A 19,366-nucleotide genomic window follows, 5' to 3' on the forward strand; every position below is an offset into this window, starting at 1 on the left:
GCCTTGCATAAGTATTCACCCCCTTGGAAGTTTTTCCCTTTTATTGCTTTTATACATCAACCATGGTCAATATAAGTTGGCTTTTTTGACAAAAAAAATCACAAAAAAGCCCTCTTCAATTTCAAAGTGAAAACAGATTTCTACACAGTAATGTCAATTAAATAAAAATATATAATGTAAAATAAGTGATTGCAGTATTCACCCCCTTTAAAGTGACTGACCTATGTCAACAGAGGTCCAGCCAATTGGTGCTAGAAGTCTTACAATTAGTGAAATGGGGATCAGTGTGCAGTGAATGTGTCTCAAGTGATTGTAGTATAGCGACACCTGTGTCTGGAAGGTCCATTCACTGGTCAGTATTCAGTAATCAGTATTCCTGGCTACCGTTACACCATGAAGACTAAAGAACACTCCGAGCAACTCAGAGAAAAGGTTATTGAAAAGTATGTCAGGGGAGGCACTAAACATCCCCTGGAATTCTGTTAAATCCATCATCAAGAAATGGAAGGAATATGGCACATGTGTAAATCTGCCTAGAGCAGGCCGTCCTCACAAACTGAGTGACCGTGCAAGAAGGAGACTAATGAGAGAGGCCACCAAGACACCTATGACTACTCTGAAGGAGTTACAAGCTTCAGCAGCTGAGATGGGAGAGACTATGCATACAACAACTTTTGCCCGGGTTCTTCACCAATCAAAGCTTTATGGAAGAGAGCCACTGTTGAAAAAAAAGGCACCGAAAATGTATTTGCCGACGCTCTTTCTCGTGTGTAACTATTGTGGGTCAGTGGTTACTGGGGGCGATTATTGATTTTGGGGTTCACGGGATGGTTTGAGGTATGCCATGGGCTGACTCTTTATGGGGGGGAGTGTTACGTACAGTGTTCTGTATGTCTTGTATGTATACATGTTATAGGCCTACATGTATTGTGTTCTGTTTTGTGTTGTTGGTTTGTGTTGTTGTTCTGTCTCCCCCTCCTGTTTTCATTATCCTACTTCACCTGGTTCCAATCATCAAATCACCACCCCTGTTCCAGATCTCCCATCAACCATTCCCCTTTAAATAGTCCTGTGTTTGTTAGCAAGTTGCTGTTGCTTTTGGGTTGAGCTGTGGCAGAGCTCTGGTTGAGCTCTGATTGCTTGTGTTTGGTAGTGTTTGGTATTGCTTGGTTTTTTGCTAGTTTATTGATTTGTCTTTAGTTATAACTAGTGCTGTCAAACTATTACAATATTTAATCGCGATTAATTGCATTTATGTCATAGTTAACTTAAAATGAATCGTGATTAATCGCACATGTTTATCTATTCTAAATGTCCCTTCATTTATTTATTTTTTTCCATCATTTTATTTTTATTTTAATGCCCTTATCAACATGGAAAAGTGGATTGGCTTGCTTTATGCAAATGTTTTATTTTATTGAAAACCAACATTACCAAACAGGGCGGTACAAAATAAAATTATAAAGTGCACATTTCAGGTAAACAAGGACTCAGCCTATAGTGCAGTTAAACCATGGCTTAATATTTATTTTTTTCAAGTTTGCTGGGAACATAGCAGTCAGGCATCTTATTTCAGAAACAATGAACCGTAACAGTTATGTTACCAATAAAAGGTAAGCCTACTACTTCTTTGCTTTCAGCCAGCTGCCTGTTGACATTTTCAGACAACAGTGAAGCTTGCTTCTTTTGCACAACACAACTTTTAAAAGTAAACTTTCCATTCAGAAGCTTTTTATGATCCATTTCGCCGTATCGCGCTCACCATTCACTCAAACCGTAACGTTGGCCTACTACACAGTTTGCGAGGCCAAAAAGAACCTTAATCTAAAAAAAAAAAAAAATGCCGTTAATCTCGCTATACAAAAATGACGGCGTTAAAATGGGTTTGCGTTAACGCCGTTAATAACGCGTTAAACTGACAGCACTAGTTATAACACATTTGTTAAACTCTATTACTTTAGTTGGTAGCAGCCTACTTTTGTTCTGTCTTTGTCTATGTTAATTATTTTTGTTGAGCGCACAGGGTCAATGAGGATAGGTAAGATACTCCTGGGTTTACATATTACACACACGTAGGTTTACTTGTTGTTAATACCCCAGGTTAGAGTGAGCACCACCCACTGTACTTTTGGGTGCTAAGCACCTGTCAATGGGAGGTGGGTTTATTTATGTTCTTTTCTTTGGTGCCACTGACAGTCCTTGTTGATCCCTGTGTTGCTTTTTGTAAATAAATACTTTCTTGTCACTTTCATGTCCTGGCTTTTGTGTGACTGCACCCTCACTTGCCCAAACCTGTGGCCCTTATGTTGCGTCTTATGCACTCCATCCCTGTCTTTGTCTTTATCTTTATCTTTATGTTATTTACTTATGTTTATGTACTTTATCCCAGTTTGTATGTTGATGTTTTACACTTATTCTTAGTGATGGCGAAATGAAGCTTCAGTAACCTTCGAAGCTTTCCAGCCAAACGCGTTGAAAAAAGTTTCACTACTCGAAGCTTCGTTCGCTCTCTAGTGACACCTGCTGGTCAGTAAAAATACGGTGTAGGAAAGATTTTCTCGGGACAGTGAATTTGTTCAATTTGTTGTGGTGCGCAATAACATGCACACAAACGTATGGTGAAAAAAACGTACCTCGATTTAATTCAAATTTCGTTGTATGAAAATACAATGACAGTAAAGGCTTTCTTTTTCTATTCTTTCTTCTAATAATTGTTTGACATACAGTTTAAGAGTTCTATGGTGGCATAACGGTTAGCGACGTCTCCTCATGTGCGGGTCAAGTGAGGTTCGATTCTCGGCAAAAGCTAATTTTAATCCGATGCTTTGGATAAAAACGCCTGCTAATTATCTTTACTCTCTTCTGTTTGCTGTTGGAACAGAGGGTAGTTAAAGTGAAAGTGCAGGGCAGTGAAAAGGGGGCGAAAGTGCTTTGTGCAACTTTCTCTTCCTAACTGGCTCCATAACTCTATCTCAAATAATCTATACTACTAACAACAGCAAACAATCTAAATCTCCAACTACCGCTAAATCTCCAACTATCACTAAATCTCCAACTATCGCTACATCTCCAGCTATCGCTAAATCTCCAACTATCGCTACATCTCCAACCACTGACAACAACCACGAATACGAGATGGGACTCAAAGCTTCCCGCCAGAAGTGAACCAACGAACCACTTGGTGAAGCACTTGATTCAAATGAGGCTTCGGACGTCACCAGTGACGCCTTTCGGCAAAACGATACAACGATGCTTAACTTTCGCGACACAAGCTCCGAAGCCTCGGGTTCATTTGTAACATCACTACTTATTCTATGTCTATTTGTATGCAGATCACTGTGCATTTATATTCTCTCCACGTCATTTCTTTGCTGTTAAGCACTTTGAGCTGCATTGTTTTGTATGAAAGGTGCTATACATATAAAGTTTTTTATTATTATTATTATCAGGGATGGGCAGTATTTCAATTACTTGTATTTGAAATACGTATTTCAATGACTTTGAGTATTTTGTAATTTGTATTTGATAGGGCCGATAAAAAATCTAACGTAATTTGTAACAAAATAATTTAGAGTGGAGTAGTTTTGTATTTAAAATACTCAAAATACTTTCTCCAGTGTTTAAGCAGAAGGAGATTTTTTTTCTGTCGGGTTCTACCACTAGACTGTCTGTTCTGCCTCTGAATCTCATTGACGAATCAGGCAACAGTCAGGCAAAAGTGGGGCTTCAAATGCCCCCCCCCCCCCTTTTTGGGGCGAAATGGAAATTGCCCCACATCGCTCTCATTGACTCTCATGTTAAATCCATTTTTCACAAAACAGGGCTGTGTTCGAAAACTTAGATAGCTGTTGTGATCCTTGTCAATTTATCTTCATTAGTACACCGACTTAAAGGAGGTTCTTTCAAAGAGCGAATCGAGTTGTTGCACTGAACGGTAGCCATCTTGACAGAATGTGGCCATGGCTATTACCGCGCACTTTACGAAGTACACTGCAATACTAAGTACTTACATCTGTAGTGCGTTCTGTCGCTGATTAGTGTTGTCTCAAATGAAACACTGACGGGTACAAATGTGCGAGCCTTTTACCCATAAATCTGTGCTCCAGCTTCCTCCGGCCAACTGGAAATTTTAAACAAAGATGGCTGACCAAACTCCGCTGGCAGCCATCTTTTGGGGTTTTCTCACTTAGATTTTTCAAAAGTTACAGAGAAATAGACACTGTACTATCAGATAACAGAGTTATTGTAACCAGCAATAATGGTTGAAGTGATTTGCGAAGTGTCAGTCAGCCAACATTCCAAACTGAAAAGCTGCCGAAAGGGCTCCTCCTCCTCCGCTACGTAGCCAAGATGGCGAGTAGTGTCCATCGTTTCACACTGCATTTTTTGACCGTTTGACACTGTCAGTGTGAATGCCCTAAGCACTGAAAGTCAGTGTTTAAAGTGTGCAAGTGCGCTGTAATAGACACGGCCTGTGACTTGATCAAAGCAATTACGTATGACGAAAGCACGGTGGGGCGAGCCCTCCCGGAAGCCATAGAGATTGCATTGAGAGCCCTGTTTTGTGAAAACATGAGTCACACAGCTGCTGCCTAAAAACAACTTGTCTTTTAATAGCTTTGCTTAGCTACACTGACATTCTGTGAGTGTTCTTCCTTTTTGTGGGGTTCACCAGAGCTTTGTGTACATTATATAGCCCAAACCTGAATGCTCTGCTATACCAAACTGTGAGACAACGGAAAATCCAGAAAAAGTATTTCCTATATTTTAAATACAAAATACATGTATTGTATTTTGTTACATTTTCTGGCACCAGTATTTTTTATTTTATTTCAATACATTTATTTGAGGGGTATTTTGTATTTTGTATCAAAATACATTTTGATGTATTTTTGCCTATCTCTGATTATTATGCAGTGTCCTCTGTGGAGTGAAGTCTGGTATGTGTGGAGAACCCTGTGATAATAAAGTGTGTGTGTGTATTTGTTTGGATCACCCTGCAATGAATGTGCGTGTGTGTATTTGTTGTGTATGTGTGTTATAAAGTCTAATGACTGAGGTATGGTGTGTGTGTTTGGGGCACCCTGCAATGAGTGTGTGTTGTGACGAACCCAGCTCACGGGCACGAAACATAAAGGGGAGGCCACGCAGAATTTATGATATAATAATAATACGTTATTTATTAAGGGTTACAAGTATATAGTTATCTATTAATTATAGGAAAACGTGGGGTGAATGTCAGTGTTGTGGAGAGAAACAAAAGATGTAATGGTAAGTCAGTTAAATGGTAATATAAAACAAACGACGACGACGACAATCCAAAATCCAACAAGTACGACCAATCCAAAACTCCAATCCAACGCTCTCCCGACTGCCATCTAATCAGGGCTTTTGTAGCCATCCAATCATGGGGTACACCTGTTGTACACCTTCTCCCCATTACCTGCTGAGGAGACAGAGACAGAACAGGCATGCAACTATCATGGGGCGGGGCCTAGATCCGCCAGGGTCGTAACAGTGTGTACTGAGTGAGGTACAGTGTGTTGATTTTTGAGATTTGGCCACCCATCAATTAATTTGTGTTGGTGTGTTTGATGCAGTCTGTGTGTGTGATCCAGGGTAATGAGTGAGGTACTGTATGTGTGTTTGTGTGTGTGTGTTTGGGTCACCCTATCAGTGGGGGTTTGTTGGTGTGTGTGATACAGTGTACTGACTCAGGTATGTTATGTGTTTGTATTAGTAAGCAGACTACACACGTGTGTTGCCTCTACTGCTTGGGGTGTGTGTGTGTTTCTGTGTTGGTGTGATTCCCTGTGATGAGTGAAGTATGGTGTGTGTGTGTGTGTGTGTGTGTGTGTGTGTCTGTTGGTGTGATTCACTGTGATGAGGAAGTATTGTGTGTGTGTGCGAGTTGTATATGTAGAGGTGTGTGAATGTAATAATCAGATGTGTCATTATGTTTCTCCCAGGCTGGAGGATTGTTCCCTCAAAACGAACAGCTGTGCTGCTATAGCATCAGCTGCCAGATCAACCTCCTGCAGTTTGAAGGTGCTGAACCTGAGTGTCAATGGTCTTTATGATGCAGGAGTTCAGCATCTTACAGACCTCCTCAAGTATCCCCACTGCAAACTGGAGACACTAAAGTGAGTGGGGGGGGGGGGGGGGGGGGGGGGGGTGAACTACGGGGATGGGTGAACCACGATGTATCTGTGGCATATTTCTTGTGTGTTTGTATGTGGTGTCCTCTGTGGAGTGGAGTTTGGTGTGTGTCTTTGGAGAATCCTGAGATTGGGCAAGTGTGGTGTGTGTGTGTTTGGGTCACCCTGTTATTTGTTATAACAAATTCTATTTTGTCCCAAAGCAGAACTTGTTACATTTCGCTGTTATCTTAAAGTCAGGAGATCTGTATTAGCTCCCTTAGGCAGAGTAAACATAATAGAAACATGTATACAGAAACAAGTGAGGTTAATAACGTAACAAAAAATGATCAGTGTTCCTTAACGTAAAGTCCTTGGAAACAAATATTTAAAGTCCCAGCACGACCCGGTGTTCTGACAGGCCGCAGTGTCGGCCTGCTTCCTCGATAATAATCAAGAAAGATCCCGTGTGTGTAGACGTAATCCAACAAGAAAAACCAATCCTCTTCAGAAACAAAAATATAAATGCATTGCGACGTAAACAGAAAGAAATACCGCTCTTCTCACCCCTACCGAGCTGAATGGAATCCTCCGTATTCCTGTCAAAACAGGCGTTTGGCTGTCTACGTTGTATTTTATTTCAAACCTTTGCTTGCCGCCACTTCTCCATTCATCATCATAATCATCATAATCATCATCATCATCATCATTACAGTATTTATTCAGGAAGAATTGACTGAGCACAGGTCTCTTTTGCAGCAATGCCCTTATTGAGGGTATATAATACAGATGAACAATAAATAAACAAACCATAACAAAACCAAACCGAAAAAATAAATAAAACAAACACATTACACAACTCAGAAATTAAGTATAAAAAAATAACAAAGAAAAAAAAATATATATAATAAAATCAGAGGATCATTTAAAACAACAGCACTGAGGCACATCCTTAGCATCTAAAAGGCTCCTAAATTGGTTGACAGACATTGGTTGACAGTTTCAAGTCCTCTTCAACAGTGTTCCATTTATGGGAAGCAAAGAACTTAAAAGCTATTTTATCTATATTAGTTTTGGCAAGGGGGATTTTAAGGGAGATGAGGCTCTGTGACCGTGTGTTATGACAGATGGATTTTAAAAGTGACAGGTATTAGGCAGTTTTCCCACTAAGGCTTTATAAACAAATAAAAGACAATGGCCCTCATTCTCGAACATTTTCTGAAGTTTCTTCTGAAATGTTTCTTACGGGCTTCGGAAAAACAACGTAAGCAAAAGACATCCGCCAAATTCATGCACGCTTGAAAATGTGGTCCTACGCAGCAGAAGTTTTCTGGGCTGTGCTCCCCCGGAAGAGTTTTCTTAAATTGAAAGCGCGTTCTCGTGCTCCTGAATTTGCATACATACACGCCCTGCCAGCTCCTTATAAGGGCACGCAACCGTAGTGACGTGTGCAGTCGGAATCGACCGAATCTACACGAAAGCAACTCGTAAACGAGTCATGTCAAAGCGGAAAGCATCACCGTCGAGTAAACGCAGATCTAACTTCAACTATATATGTCTATGACTTGAACGGTGCAGAGATGGACTGTTGCAGGATGTAGATGTGTCCATTCTATTCCACTATAGCTATATCAACGTGATTGAGTTTAGTGCTTATTTATTTATTCACTTACATTTGCAGTGTTCGTGTACATTACATTTAGTCATTTAGCAGACACTTTTGTCCAAAGCGAGGAGTAGAGTCCACGGGGCCATCTTTTGTTTTTTTAAGGAATCGCATTTGAGAAAACTCTGGCCGAGTTACGACTGCTATTTCTAGTTCGGAAAGTCTTCTGAAGTTCAGAGCAATTCCCAGATGAGAAAACTTTCATGAATGCCAAATGTTGTCCTAAATCCAATTCCTCTTAAATTCCTCTTAAATTCTTCTTAACTGCGTTCGAGAATGAGGCCCAATGTTTTTCTCTCCTGTCTGCTAGAGGGAACCAACCAACATTCTTGTATAAATTACAATGGTGGGTCCTGAAAGAGTCTCCTGTGACAAAGCGAATAGCACTATGGAATACAGAGTCCAGTAGTTTTAAGGTAGAGGGTGCAGCATACATGTAAACAATGTCACCATAGTCAAGAACTGACAAAATTGTTGATTGCACTATTTCCATTCGGTTTTCAAAAGTAAAACAAGATATAATTCTATAAAGAGAGCCAAGTTTAATTTTAAGCAAATTTGCAGCAAGGTGTGCAAAAGCTGTTTCACAGGCAAGGCAGGGGCAGTGGATGACTTGGGAGGGAGTGGAGAAGAGGAAGATCTCCTGGCAGGAGCTGTGGGAGATGGAGGCATTCAAGACTAGCTTCACCATCAGGGCCGCTTATGATGTACTGCCGTCTCCCAATAATCTTAGCCAGTGGTACGAAGAAGACCCCACATGCTCCCTCTGCCCGACTCGAGCTACACTAAAGCACATCCTGGTGGGCTGCAAGACCAGCCTCACTCAAGGCCGGTACACCTGGCGGCACAACCAGGTGCTACAGTGTCTTGCGGCAGTGCTGGAGAGTCGACAGATGAGCATCAATGCCCTTCCTCCACCATCTCGTAGGCCGGCAACAACATTTGTCCGGGAGGGCAGGGGCCAAGCCACTCTCACCACCTCAAGACCAGAAACTGGACAGCTAGGTGGGGCACAGGACTGGAAGATGCTGGCAGACCTAGGCCAGCAGCTCCGCTTTGCATCAGAAATAGCAACAACAAATCTACGACCAGACCTTGTGCTTTGGTCGGCCTCACTCAATCAGGTGTATATCGTCAAGCTCATGGTGCCCTGGGAGAGTGCGGTGGAGGAGGCCTACGAGCGCAAGAGGCTAAGGTATGCGGAGCTTGCAGCAGATGCACAACAACGAGGCTGGAAAGCTAAGGTCTGCCAAGTTGAAGTAGGCTGCAGAGGATTTGTAGCCACCTCAACATCCAGGCTTCTCCGAGAGATGGGAGTGGGAGGCCCACAGGCAGGCAGTCAAAGACCTTTCCAGGGCTGCTGAAAAGGGAAGTCAGTGGCTGTGGATAAAGAGGAAGGACTCCACCTGGGCTGTCGGATGAGTGATGGCATCTAGGGAGTGAGCCTGGGATGCCGGATCTCACTGCTGAACCCTCTGGAGGTGTCGTGGGTCAATCAGCGAAACATCGAAGAAGGAGGGTGCCCACTTGATAACCCATAAGATGCCATCAATCATTCGACCAACCCACAGAGTCTTGAGTATGCAGAAAAGGGATATTAACACCTTGTCCTACATAACAGATCTAACCTTTGCTAGGTCAAGAACATGTGATTTAAATGACAGCCTATCATCTAGCCAGATACCTAGGTATTTATAGCAAGGAACTTGCTCAATATTAGTCCCAGAACGGGTGCATATCCTATGGGTGGAGGGGACATTATTTCTACCATTGGAGAAAATCATGAATTTAGTCTTAGACTCATTCAGCATCAATTTGAGGGACTTTAGGGATTCCTGTACACAATCAAAAGCATGTTGAAGGTTTTAAACTGCTTGATCTATAGAGGGAGCTGAGGCATACAAAATTGTACCATCGGCATAAAAATGGGCTTTGCAATGTTCTAGAGGGTCACAGATATTATTAATGTAAAGTGAGAACAATACCGGGCCAAAAAATTGAGCCCTGGGAGACACCAAAATGAATTACTAGGGCCTCAGATGTTAGGCCTGCAACATCTATACATTGTGTTCTATCCGTGAAATAGTTTTTGAACCATCTAAGGGAGACATTATCAAATCCCAGGAATTCAACACACCATCCCCATGAGAAAAGAAAACCTCCCCCTTTTATGCATGCACCTGTTTCCGGAAAACTGTCAGGTTCCTGCGGAGCTCCGCTCCGGCCATGCCCCCTTCAGCTCACTAACTCTCCCAGCTGCACGCTCATCAGTTGCATTCAGATCCCAAATCACCCAAGCACATACACCTGCAGCACGTTTGCATTCACCTGGTTTTGTGGTATCATGAGAGGTTTTACCACTGAGCGAGGTGTAGGGCAGTGCGTAAACAACACGACAGAGCAGGCAAAAGTGCTTTCCAACGAAGGATCCGGTTTATTAACCAACAAAAAGTGTTTCAGGAAGCAAAATAATAAAGTACTTCAAAGGCAAAACATAGGCTTCATAAAGTTGCTCCTAACATAAGTCCAATCAACTGTGGTTGCAAACTTAAAGTTCATCCTACACCGAACTCAGTTTCTGCCACGTACGGTGCCCCTCGCTTGGTGTGTGTATCAGCTCCTTTGTTCTCTCCCTCTCCCACACCTGAGCTCCCGCTTCAATCAGAGGGCTGAGGCATTTGCACCTGTCTGAGCATTCTGGGAGATGTAGTTTTCCCGGCAGCCATCTTGTGGCGTGGTAGCCATTCCGGGAGAGGAACATAACGCCCCTCTACCACACGTCCCCTCGTGATGCCACAGTTTCTAATCACTCACACCTGTATCCTCACTCACCTGCACTGTGTTTACCCTCACCTGGTTCCTAATCACCTGTCACAGCCCCTACATATACCTCACTCTCCCTTCACGCGGTGTCTGGTATCGCACTTCAACAGATGCACAACCTTGGATTTCCCGCGACCTGACTTTCATGAGGATTACGTACTCTCCCGTCTTAGTTTGTATCAGTTTTGTTTATTTCCTTAGTTCCCGTTTAGCATTTCATCTTAGTTCTTGTTTAGTTAGTACCTTGCCGAGTGTGACTCGTGTTTTGTTTGCCGCAACGGATTTTCTGTTATAGTTAGTTCGCTCAGAGGTTGCCTCTGCTTAGTTTAGTTCTGCGATTAGATTGCGAGTTCCCTCAGTTCCCAGCAGTGCTCCGAGGGTTGTGACTGTGTTCTCGAGGATTAACCCCTCAGCCCCTCCGTGTCCGTATCAGCATCTCTGTGTCTGCAACCTGTTGTCTGTCCTGTGTGTTCCTGCCTGTCTCTGTCTGCAATAAACTCTGTTACCACTATTCCGATCTCGAAGTCTGTTCGTTCCATGACAAAAACCCAGGAACGTACCTATTTAAAGTGACAGCATCCTAATATGTAGGCCTTTGTGATCGCTACTTATCCCATTACTATTTTGTCCAGTGTTATATGGTACTAATATCATATGACCAGATTATATTATCTCCAGCCTTCATATAGAACATGCCTAAGAGCTTATAGCTGACTCTTTTCTCAGCACTCATGACACGTTAAAAACACTTAATATTAGATAAATATCACAATGTGTGTGTTTGTATTAGTAAGGAGACTGCACAGAGACTGTGTTGTATAGGTAGAGGTGTGTGAGTGTAATAATCAGATGTGTCATTATGTTTCTCCCAGGCTGAGGCGTTGTTTCATCACAGAGAACAGCTGTGCTGATTTAGCATCAGCTGTCAGATCAACCTCCTGCAGTTTAAAGGAGCTGGACCTGAGAGACAATGAGCTTCATGATGCAGGGGTTCAGCATCTCTGGAGGGAAACAGAGCAAGGAGAGGAAGAAGGAGAAGAGGAAAGAGGCAGAAGAAGGAAGAGAGGAAAGAGAAGTAGAAGAAGTAGAAGGAAAAGAAGAATAAAGAGAGGTAGAAGAAAGAGGAGAAGAGCAGTAGAAGAAAAAGGAGAACAAATAGGAGGAGTTCAGCATCTCTCAGACCTCCTCAAGAATCCCCACTGCAACCTGGAGAAACTAGTGTGAGTGTTAACACACAACAACAGACTTGTGTCTCTGTGTGGCACACTGCTTGTGTGTTTGTGTATGCGGTGTACTCCGGTAGAGTGAAGTCTGGTATGTGTGGATAACCCTGTGATAGATCAAGTGTGGTGTGTTCGTATATTTTGGTGTGTGTCATATAGTGTAATGAGTGAGTTACGGTGTCTGCATGTCTGTATTAGTAAGGGGTGAACTAATGTGTGTGTGTGTGTATGTGTGTTCAGCATCTCTGAGATGTACTGAAGAATCCCCACTACGAACCGGAGAAACTAACATGAGTGTGGACACATTAATAATTGTCTTCTAGAATGGATGGCGGTATCTTCATAAAGGAGAGTCCATCAGCATCCTCTGCAAGCAGCTCCCACTCCTCAGATGATGCAGAACTGCACCTCAAAGACAAAACCCAACAGGATCCAGGAGCACAGCTGCTCTCTGATGACACTCCCAAGTGAGTCTGGTGGACAACAGCACATACATACGTACCGGTTCAAAGTACGCAACATAAAATGGGAGACCACGCATGATTTCAATAATAATAAGTGAATTTAATAAATAATAATTAGAGCTGTGAAATGATTAAAAATTGTAATCAAATTAATCACAGGTTTCTGTGGATTGATCATGATTAATCACATATTACAAATTTCCTCGGTATATTTTTGTGAGAACAAAAAGATTTATGACAAAAGACGGATATATACATTTAACATGTTTTCTTTTTTTATTCATAAAAAAACAATGGTGCTGCATCTCAGCAGTTATTTAGCAGTTATCTTTGCTATTCCATATGGAACATTAATATAATTTTTATCCTAAACAGAATTCGGGCTTCTTAGCCATTGTATGGTTGAATAAAACATTTTTCTTTTCTTTTTAAATCAAACAGAAATTATTTGTGCTTCTTAGCCATTGTTTTTATAGGACTGTTGAAAATGTTTCTCTTTTGTCAAACAACCCTTAACCACACCATGACACAATCGAATGCCTCTAAAGGCCCTAGTGGTCGTTTTGTCTTCAATTGCCCAATTGCATGCAACAGTTTGGAACTATTCTGCACATGCCTCTGCAAAGTGGCGCTCTTCTGTTTTCATGCACGTTAGTGTAAACGACTTTAACTTCCATTCGTTGGTGATTAGATGTGCAGTTACACCCAGGTAGTTATCGTTACTCACAGAGGTCCAGTGATCCCCTGTCAGCGCCACATGTTTCGTAGCAGCCAAGTCATTTTCCTTTTTTTTCCTTTTCAGCTTCATACAGCTCCTGGATTTTTGTCATTATTGTGCGTCTTTGTGGTGCTTTGATGCTCGCAAAACTTTGGTGAACCCCTCGTCCTCAACAATATTAATCGGTCTACAGCTTTTTGCAAGATTTGGCAACAGTGCTAGTCAACTTGTCACAGGCAGATTTAGTCAGGGGCCTACGTTGTTAAGTGAGGGTGGTTTGGCGCATTCCACTTGAACTCCCCTCGCCGACCAATGCATTTGCTACGGTGAAACGATAACGTCTTCCCGCAGAGTGTACATATCACTTTGGTTTTAGTGAATGTTCCATCTTTGTTTTTTTGGAACACGAACTTCCCATTAAGAAAGTCCTCAGGTTAATCAGAATTATCCATGTTGTTTGTTTGTTTGGATAGCAGCTGCCGTCTGACTGCATTAGAAACTGCGACTAGTGCAGATTGGGTGGAATTATGGGTATATTGGAAGCTCATTCTGCGCATGAGTTAAATGCGTTAAAAAAAAACTGCATTAATCCTGTAATTTAATCATAACGTGTTAACGCGTTATTTCTCACAGCTCTAATAATAAGTTTAATAATAAAGTTTAACACTGACTAGAAATAATGAAATAGTAAAGCATTAAAGATTAGATAAGTGTGGTGTAAGTCAGTGTAAAGGAATAACCAAAATGTGGTGTGGGTCAGTATAGGAGAAACAAACACGACGGAAGCCAAAAGCTGCGAGGAGGAGAGAAAGACCGCCATGTTGGAATCGTAGCCCTTTTATCCTCCAGCCAATCACGCGCAGCTGAGCAGAGACAAGGGACAAAACCAATATGCACATCTGCCCATGGGTGGGGTTAGCTGGGCCGTCACACACACACACACACACACACACACACACACACACACAGTGATGAATTAACTACTGATTTTAACTACTGATGTTAATTAATCACTAAGGACCTGAAAGACACACACATACCACACAGTCTTCCGGAGGAACCCAGAGAGAGCAAGAGGTTACTCTCCTCTGTCTGCACATGTATGTGTGTGTGTGTGTGTGTGAGTGTATACGTCTGTGTGTGTGTGTGTGAGTTTGAGTGTATATGTCTGTATGTGTGTGTGTGTGTGTGAGAGCGAGTGTGTCTGTGTGAGTGAGTGAGTTGAAATAGAGGGTAAACGATGCCATTACTCTCCTGATGAACACATTTGAAACCAGTGATGTCAGTTTTGTTAATTGTTCAGGAGTAAAAAACAAAGACTGTCTCTGTGTGTGTGTGTGTGTGTGTTTATCTATTGTTGAAATTAAAAAAAGAGCAAGAATGTTCTAACTGTGGCAAAGATGTCATGTGTGGTTTCCCCCTTGTTTTATTTTTCTTACTAGATTTTGTGTTCTGCTCTACAAGGGATTGCAAATCTTGATATTGATTTCGTCATCTCATTCTGAAGTCAAAAGAAAATGTGGGGCACTAACCTGGAAATAAAAAAAAAAACCTCATCCTCTTGTGCCCTTCATTTGTGTGTGTGTGTGTGTGTGTGTGTGTGTGTGTGTGTGTGTGTGTGTGTGTGTGTGTGTGTGTGTGTGTGTGTGTGTGTGTGTGTGTTAAAGGGAGGATCAACACACCAATGACCCACAGAGGAGCTGTGAATCCTGTGTTGAAGTTCCAGACACCAGCCACTGGGTCCTGGTTGAGCCTGAAGTCTCTACAGAGAAGAGTGTCTCAATCTACAGCCTGAGCTCTCCTGCAGGGAGCTATGAGTGCTCAGAGTCTGGTCTGCGCTGGTCGTGTGCCGGTCCAGTCACCCTGCAGTACCGCTTCACAGACTGGCATGTCTATGCTGAAGAGCTGGCCCACATGCAGTTCAGACCAGCTGGTCCTCTGATGGACATCAGGCTCATGTCCGGAGAGCTGGAGGAGATCCATCTGCCACATTTCCTGTGTTTGGGGAGTTGTGAGGCTTCTGTGCGTGATGCAGTGAGGGTCCTGCATGGGCGGGACAGTGGAGTGTGTATGGAGGTGTGTGAGCTGACCCGACGCCATGCCAGGCTTGCCCACCCCTCCTTCTCTCTGTTAGGGCTGGTCTATTACCTGAGGGATCTTTTTTTCCCCAAAGTCCACTGTGAGCTGCTGCTCTTCTGCACCTGCCCCGCTCCCCTGACTCTCCACGCCTACCTGGTGCCCAAAGACCCGGCTCATATCCGGGACATCCACCAGGAGGAGAAGCTCGAGGGGGTGAGGAGCCGCAAACCCGGCGCCGTGGGCCCGCTCCAGCTGGAGGCCAGTGTCCACGTGAGGACGTCGTGTCGGTCGGAGATCCTACCCGAGATGATGAGCCTGTGGCCGCTCTCCACTGCTAACTTCTGTGAGGTTTACATGGAGCAGCCAGAGGAGGGCTTTGATCTGGAGGTCATCAGCTCTCAGCACACAGAGCCCATCTGGAGAACCAAGATCCGTAGAAACGACTACTGGCAGCCCAGCAGGAGCCCAGGACAGGTCGGCATCCAGGAGGCAGCTGGCTTTGTGGACGAGAACAGGGCAGAGCTCATCAGCAGGGTGAGAGAGGTGATGCCCATAGCCGACGAGCTCCTCTCCCAGGGAGTCATCGGCCAGGAGACCTACTCTAACATCGATGCTGCTCCCACCAGTCAGGGAAAAATGAGGGTCCTTTATGACAGCCTGCAGACAGCTAAGGTCAAACTGGCCTTCTACAGGATCCTTCAGGCACAGCAGCGCCTCCTAGTGGAGGATCTGTGGACAGCGTGACGGCAGCAGGACACCCAGCCTGCCAGGGTCTACTCTCATCTCAAAGATCCTGCCAAATACTGCTCCTCTTTCCTCAAGATCCTGAGTGTTTCTCAAAATCATGGATGCTTCCTTGGTAGAATGGGTCCTTTTGAGTGCTTCTAAGGGCGGGTCCTTCAAAAGCTATGCAGGACTCCTTCCTAGCATTCAGAGAACAAACAATAAAACAGTCTAGCGAGTGTGCAGGTGTGCATCATTGAAAAGTTCCCACCTTCAAATTCCGCACCACTTTTTTGTAAAAAGGCTCTGGTACGTGTGCATAGGATTGTGGGTGCTTTAAGAACCCAGAGGATATTCCCACTGCATCCTAGAAAATTCCTTCGGCAGGATTCAATGACGACAGTCATCAAGGATACTTCCTGGATCCTAGGTCCTGGATTTTCTGTGGTGACACACTGCCAAATACTGTACCTCTTTCCCAGAGATCCTGGATTTTCTGTGGTGACACACTGCCAAATACTGCTCCTCTTTCCCAGAGATCCTGGATTTTCTGTGGTGACACACTGCCAAATACTGCGCCTGCTTCTCGTATGGTACATGAATCAGGTCTGATTGAACATTTACTGCTAGATGGTTGATCACTAGATGAATGATTTTTTAGAAGATCCATTGATATAAATATATGATTTTGTGACTTTTTCATATATGTGTCCAACCTTATTGTTAAGCCTACAGGGCACATATTTATTTGACATTGGAAAATTAGAACCTCGCTTTTACATTGATCGCTTTTGTTTACGCTACATTAACTCCTCTTGTTATATTTTGCTATGCTGTAATTAAAAAAAAGAATAAATTCATAAAGTGTTCTAACATTCATTCACCAAACTGCTGCCACCTTGTGGCCTGGAGTGCATCGGATTGCTCTGCGCTTCCACACACTTCTTCTCTGCTAACACAGGCATGGCACTTTTCCAGCCTCTCTCTTCAGAGCTAAGGTCCTGTACTGGGTCACATGTACCGTGCCTAATAGGATAGGCTTCATCACTACAGACAGACTCAATCAAACACAGATATGAATGGGCTTCATCACTACAGACACACTGAATCAAACACAGATAGGAACGGGTGTCATCACTACAGACACACTAAATCAAACAGATAGGAATGGGCTTCATACAACACAGACTCACTAAATCAAACACAGATAGGAATTGGCGTCATATTGACACACTAAACCAAACACACACAGGGGGATAACTACAGGCATACACAAGGGGCACAGATCATCTTTACACTCTCACACACACACACACACACACACACACACTCTTATGAACCCCTGATTTTCTTTGAGCTAATCTGAGGTGTGATATTTGGTGCCCCCTGTTGGCTTGTTGTTGTGCTGTTTCCTGTTGTGTTCCTGTCCCTACCCAGATGCAGCCTAACGCCAGTCACCTGTGCCATGAGGTACACCTGGGCCCTTTCCCTATGAAGTCACTTCCTCCCCTGGTGTGAAAGCACAGAGACAGAGGCTGTGGTCGGAGAGTCAAAAAAGAAAAACAATATGTTGTAAAGATAAAGAACAGAAGCACTGAAACCTTTCCTCAGCATGTAGAGAATTGGAACAGCTCTCGTCATGGCTGCCACTTAAATACTTCAGGCTTATTTCAGTCAGTTAGGAACCTTCTTAAACAAAAAATACTTTTTGACCGTAGTCATGGTTTTAGTCGATCCCCATGATGTCTGTAGACAGAATCAGAGTCCTGGCCCTGAACCCTGTAGGACACTGGACCCGTCTGTTGTTGAGATGTGTCATCATTCACTCACTCTCACACACACACACACACACACACACACACACACACACACACACACACACATACACACAGGGCCCAGCTGATCGGGTGTGATCTGAACCCTGTAGGACACTGGACCCGTCTGTTGTTGAGATGTGTCATCATTCACTCACTCTCTCACACACACACACACACACACACACACACAGGGCCCAGCTGATTGGGTGTGATCTGAACCCTGTAGGACACTGGACCCGTCTGTTGTTGAGATGTGTCATCATTCACTCACACACACACACACACACACACACACACACACCCACACACACACAGGGCCCAGCTGATCGGGTGTGATCTGAACCCTGTAGGACACTGGACCCGTCTGTTGTTGAGATGTCATCATTCACTCTCTCTCTCTCACACACACACACACACACACAGGGCCCAGCTGATTGGGTGTGATCTGAACCCTGTAGGACACAAGACCCGTCTGTTGTTGAGATGTGTCATCATTCACTCACTCTCTCACACACACACACACACACACAGACAGGCCCAGCGGATCGGGTGTGATCTGTCTATAGTGATGAACCCTGTAGGACACTGGACCCGTCTGTTGTTGAGATGTGTCATCATTCACTCACACACACACACACACACACACAGGGCCCAGCTGATTGGGTGTGATCTGAACCCTGTAGGACACAGGACCCGTCTGTTGTTGAGATGTGTCATCATTCACTCACTCTCTCACACACACACACACACACATACAGGGCCCAGCTGATCGGGTGTGATCTGAACCCTGTAGGACACTGGCCTAGCCCCTGTGTTTTATATTATTTTAAATCAGACAAATCTTCATATTTATCTTTCTGTTTTCAGGCTGGAAACCTGTGAGTAGACAGAGCAGACAGCCTCGGTCCTGACGGCACATTGTGTGTGTGTGTGTATGTGAGAGTGTGATAACATGTCTGATAACACACACAAAGAGTGCCTTTAACAGACATAGAGCAGCACTAGACACGTGCAGGATAACACACACACACACACACAACCATGGGACATACACATAAGACAGACACACACACAAACATCAACCATGAGACACACACACACACACACACACAAACATCAACCATGAGACATACACGTAAGACAGACACACACACACACACAATCAAACATGGGAGACACACACATACACACATCAACCATGAGCCATACAAACAAATCAACATGAGACAAATCTCAAAGTTGACTCATGATTGATCCTGATTTGCGGATGACTAAAGTAATTTGTATATAATTACAATTTGTAAAGTAATTATCCTTTTCCATACACCCTTGTGACCAGCAGCACTCTATGTCTTTCCCTTTATAATTCTAAGTGGAAGACTTTCAGAGTGAAATTTTTAGTTGCACTTGAAGGAGCCCTGATTATGTGTACACACACTTAATCGTCTAGACGTTTATTCACCTTCAAACCCAACAGAGAACCAGACACACACACACACACACACACACACACACACACACACACCTTCAGGTTACCCAACAGAGGACCACAGAGCAACAGAAACCTGCCCAATAGAACTTAAGGCTGAGAATGGAGCCTAAAGAATAGGCCCACACCATAGAGCTTAGACAAGCCCGAGACCTTACTTCCCCATCAGGAGTGACTGAGGTTTAGTTCCTGTCAGGAGCCAACTACAGCACTATCTATTTACCTGT

General features: G+C 43.6%; 1 protein-coding gene across 1 annotated transcript in view; it reads left to right on the forward strand.

Moving 5' to 3' along the window:
• Positions 1–17,137, forward strand: part of LOC105913023 (protein NLRC3-like) — a 70,618-nt gene extending 53,481 nt beyond the window's left edge. The window contains exons 8-11 of the mRNA XM_042708784.1: positions 5,970–6,143; positions 11,499–11,846; positions 12,173–12,316; positions 14,699–17,137. Of these exons, the coding sequence (XP_042564718.1) occupies positions 5,970–6,143; positions 11,499–11,846; positions 12,173–12,316; positions 14,699–15,854 (1,822 nt within the window). The 3' untranslated portion in view covers positions 15,855–17,137. The remainder of the gene's footprint in view (positions 1–5,969; positions 6,144–11,498; positions 11,847–12,172; positions 12,317–14,698) is intronic.
• The last annotated feature ends 2,229 nt before the right edge of the window (positions 17,138–19,366 follow it).

Source organism: Clupea harengus, chromosome 9, assembly GCF_900700415.2.
Source record: "Clupea harengus chromosome 9, Ch_v2.0.2, whole genome shotgun sequence".
Taxonomy (NCBI): Eukaryota; Metazoa; Chordata; class Actinopteri; order Clupeiformes; family Clupeidae; genus Clupea; species Clupea harengus.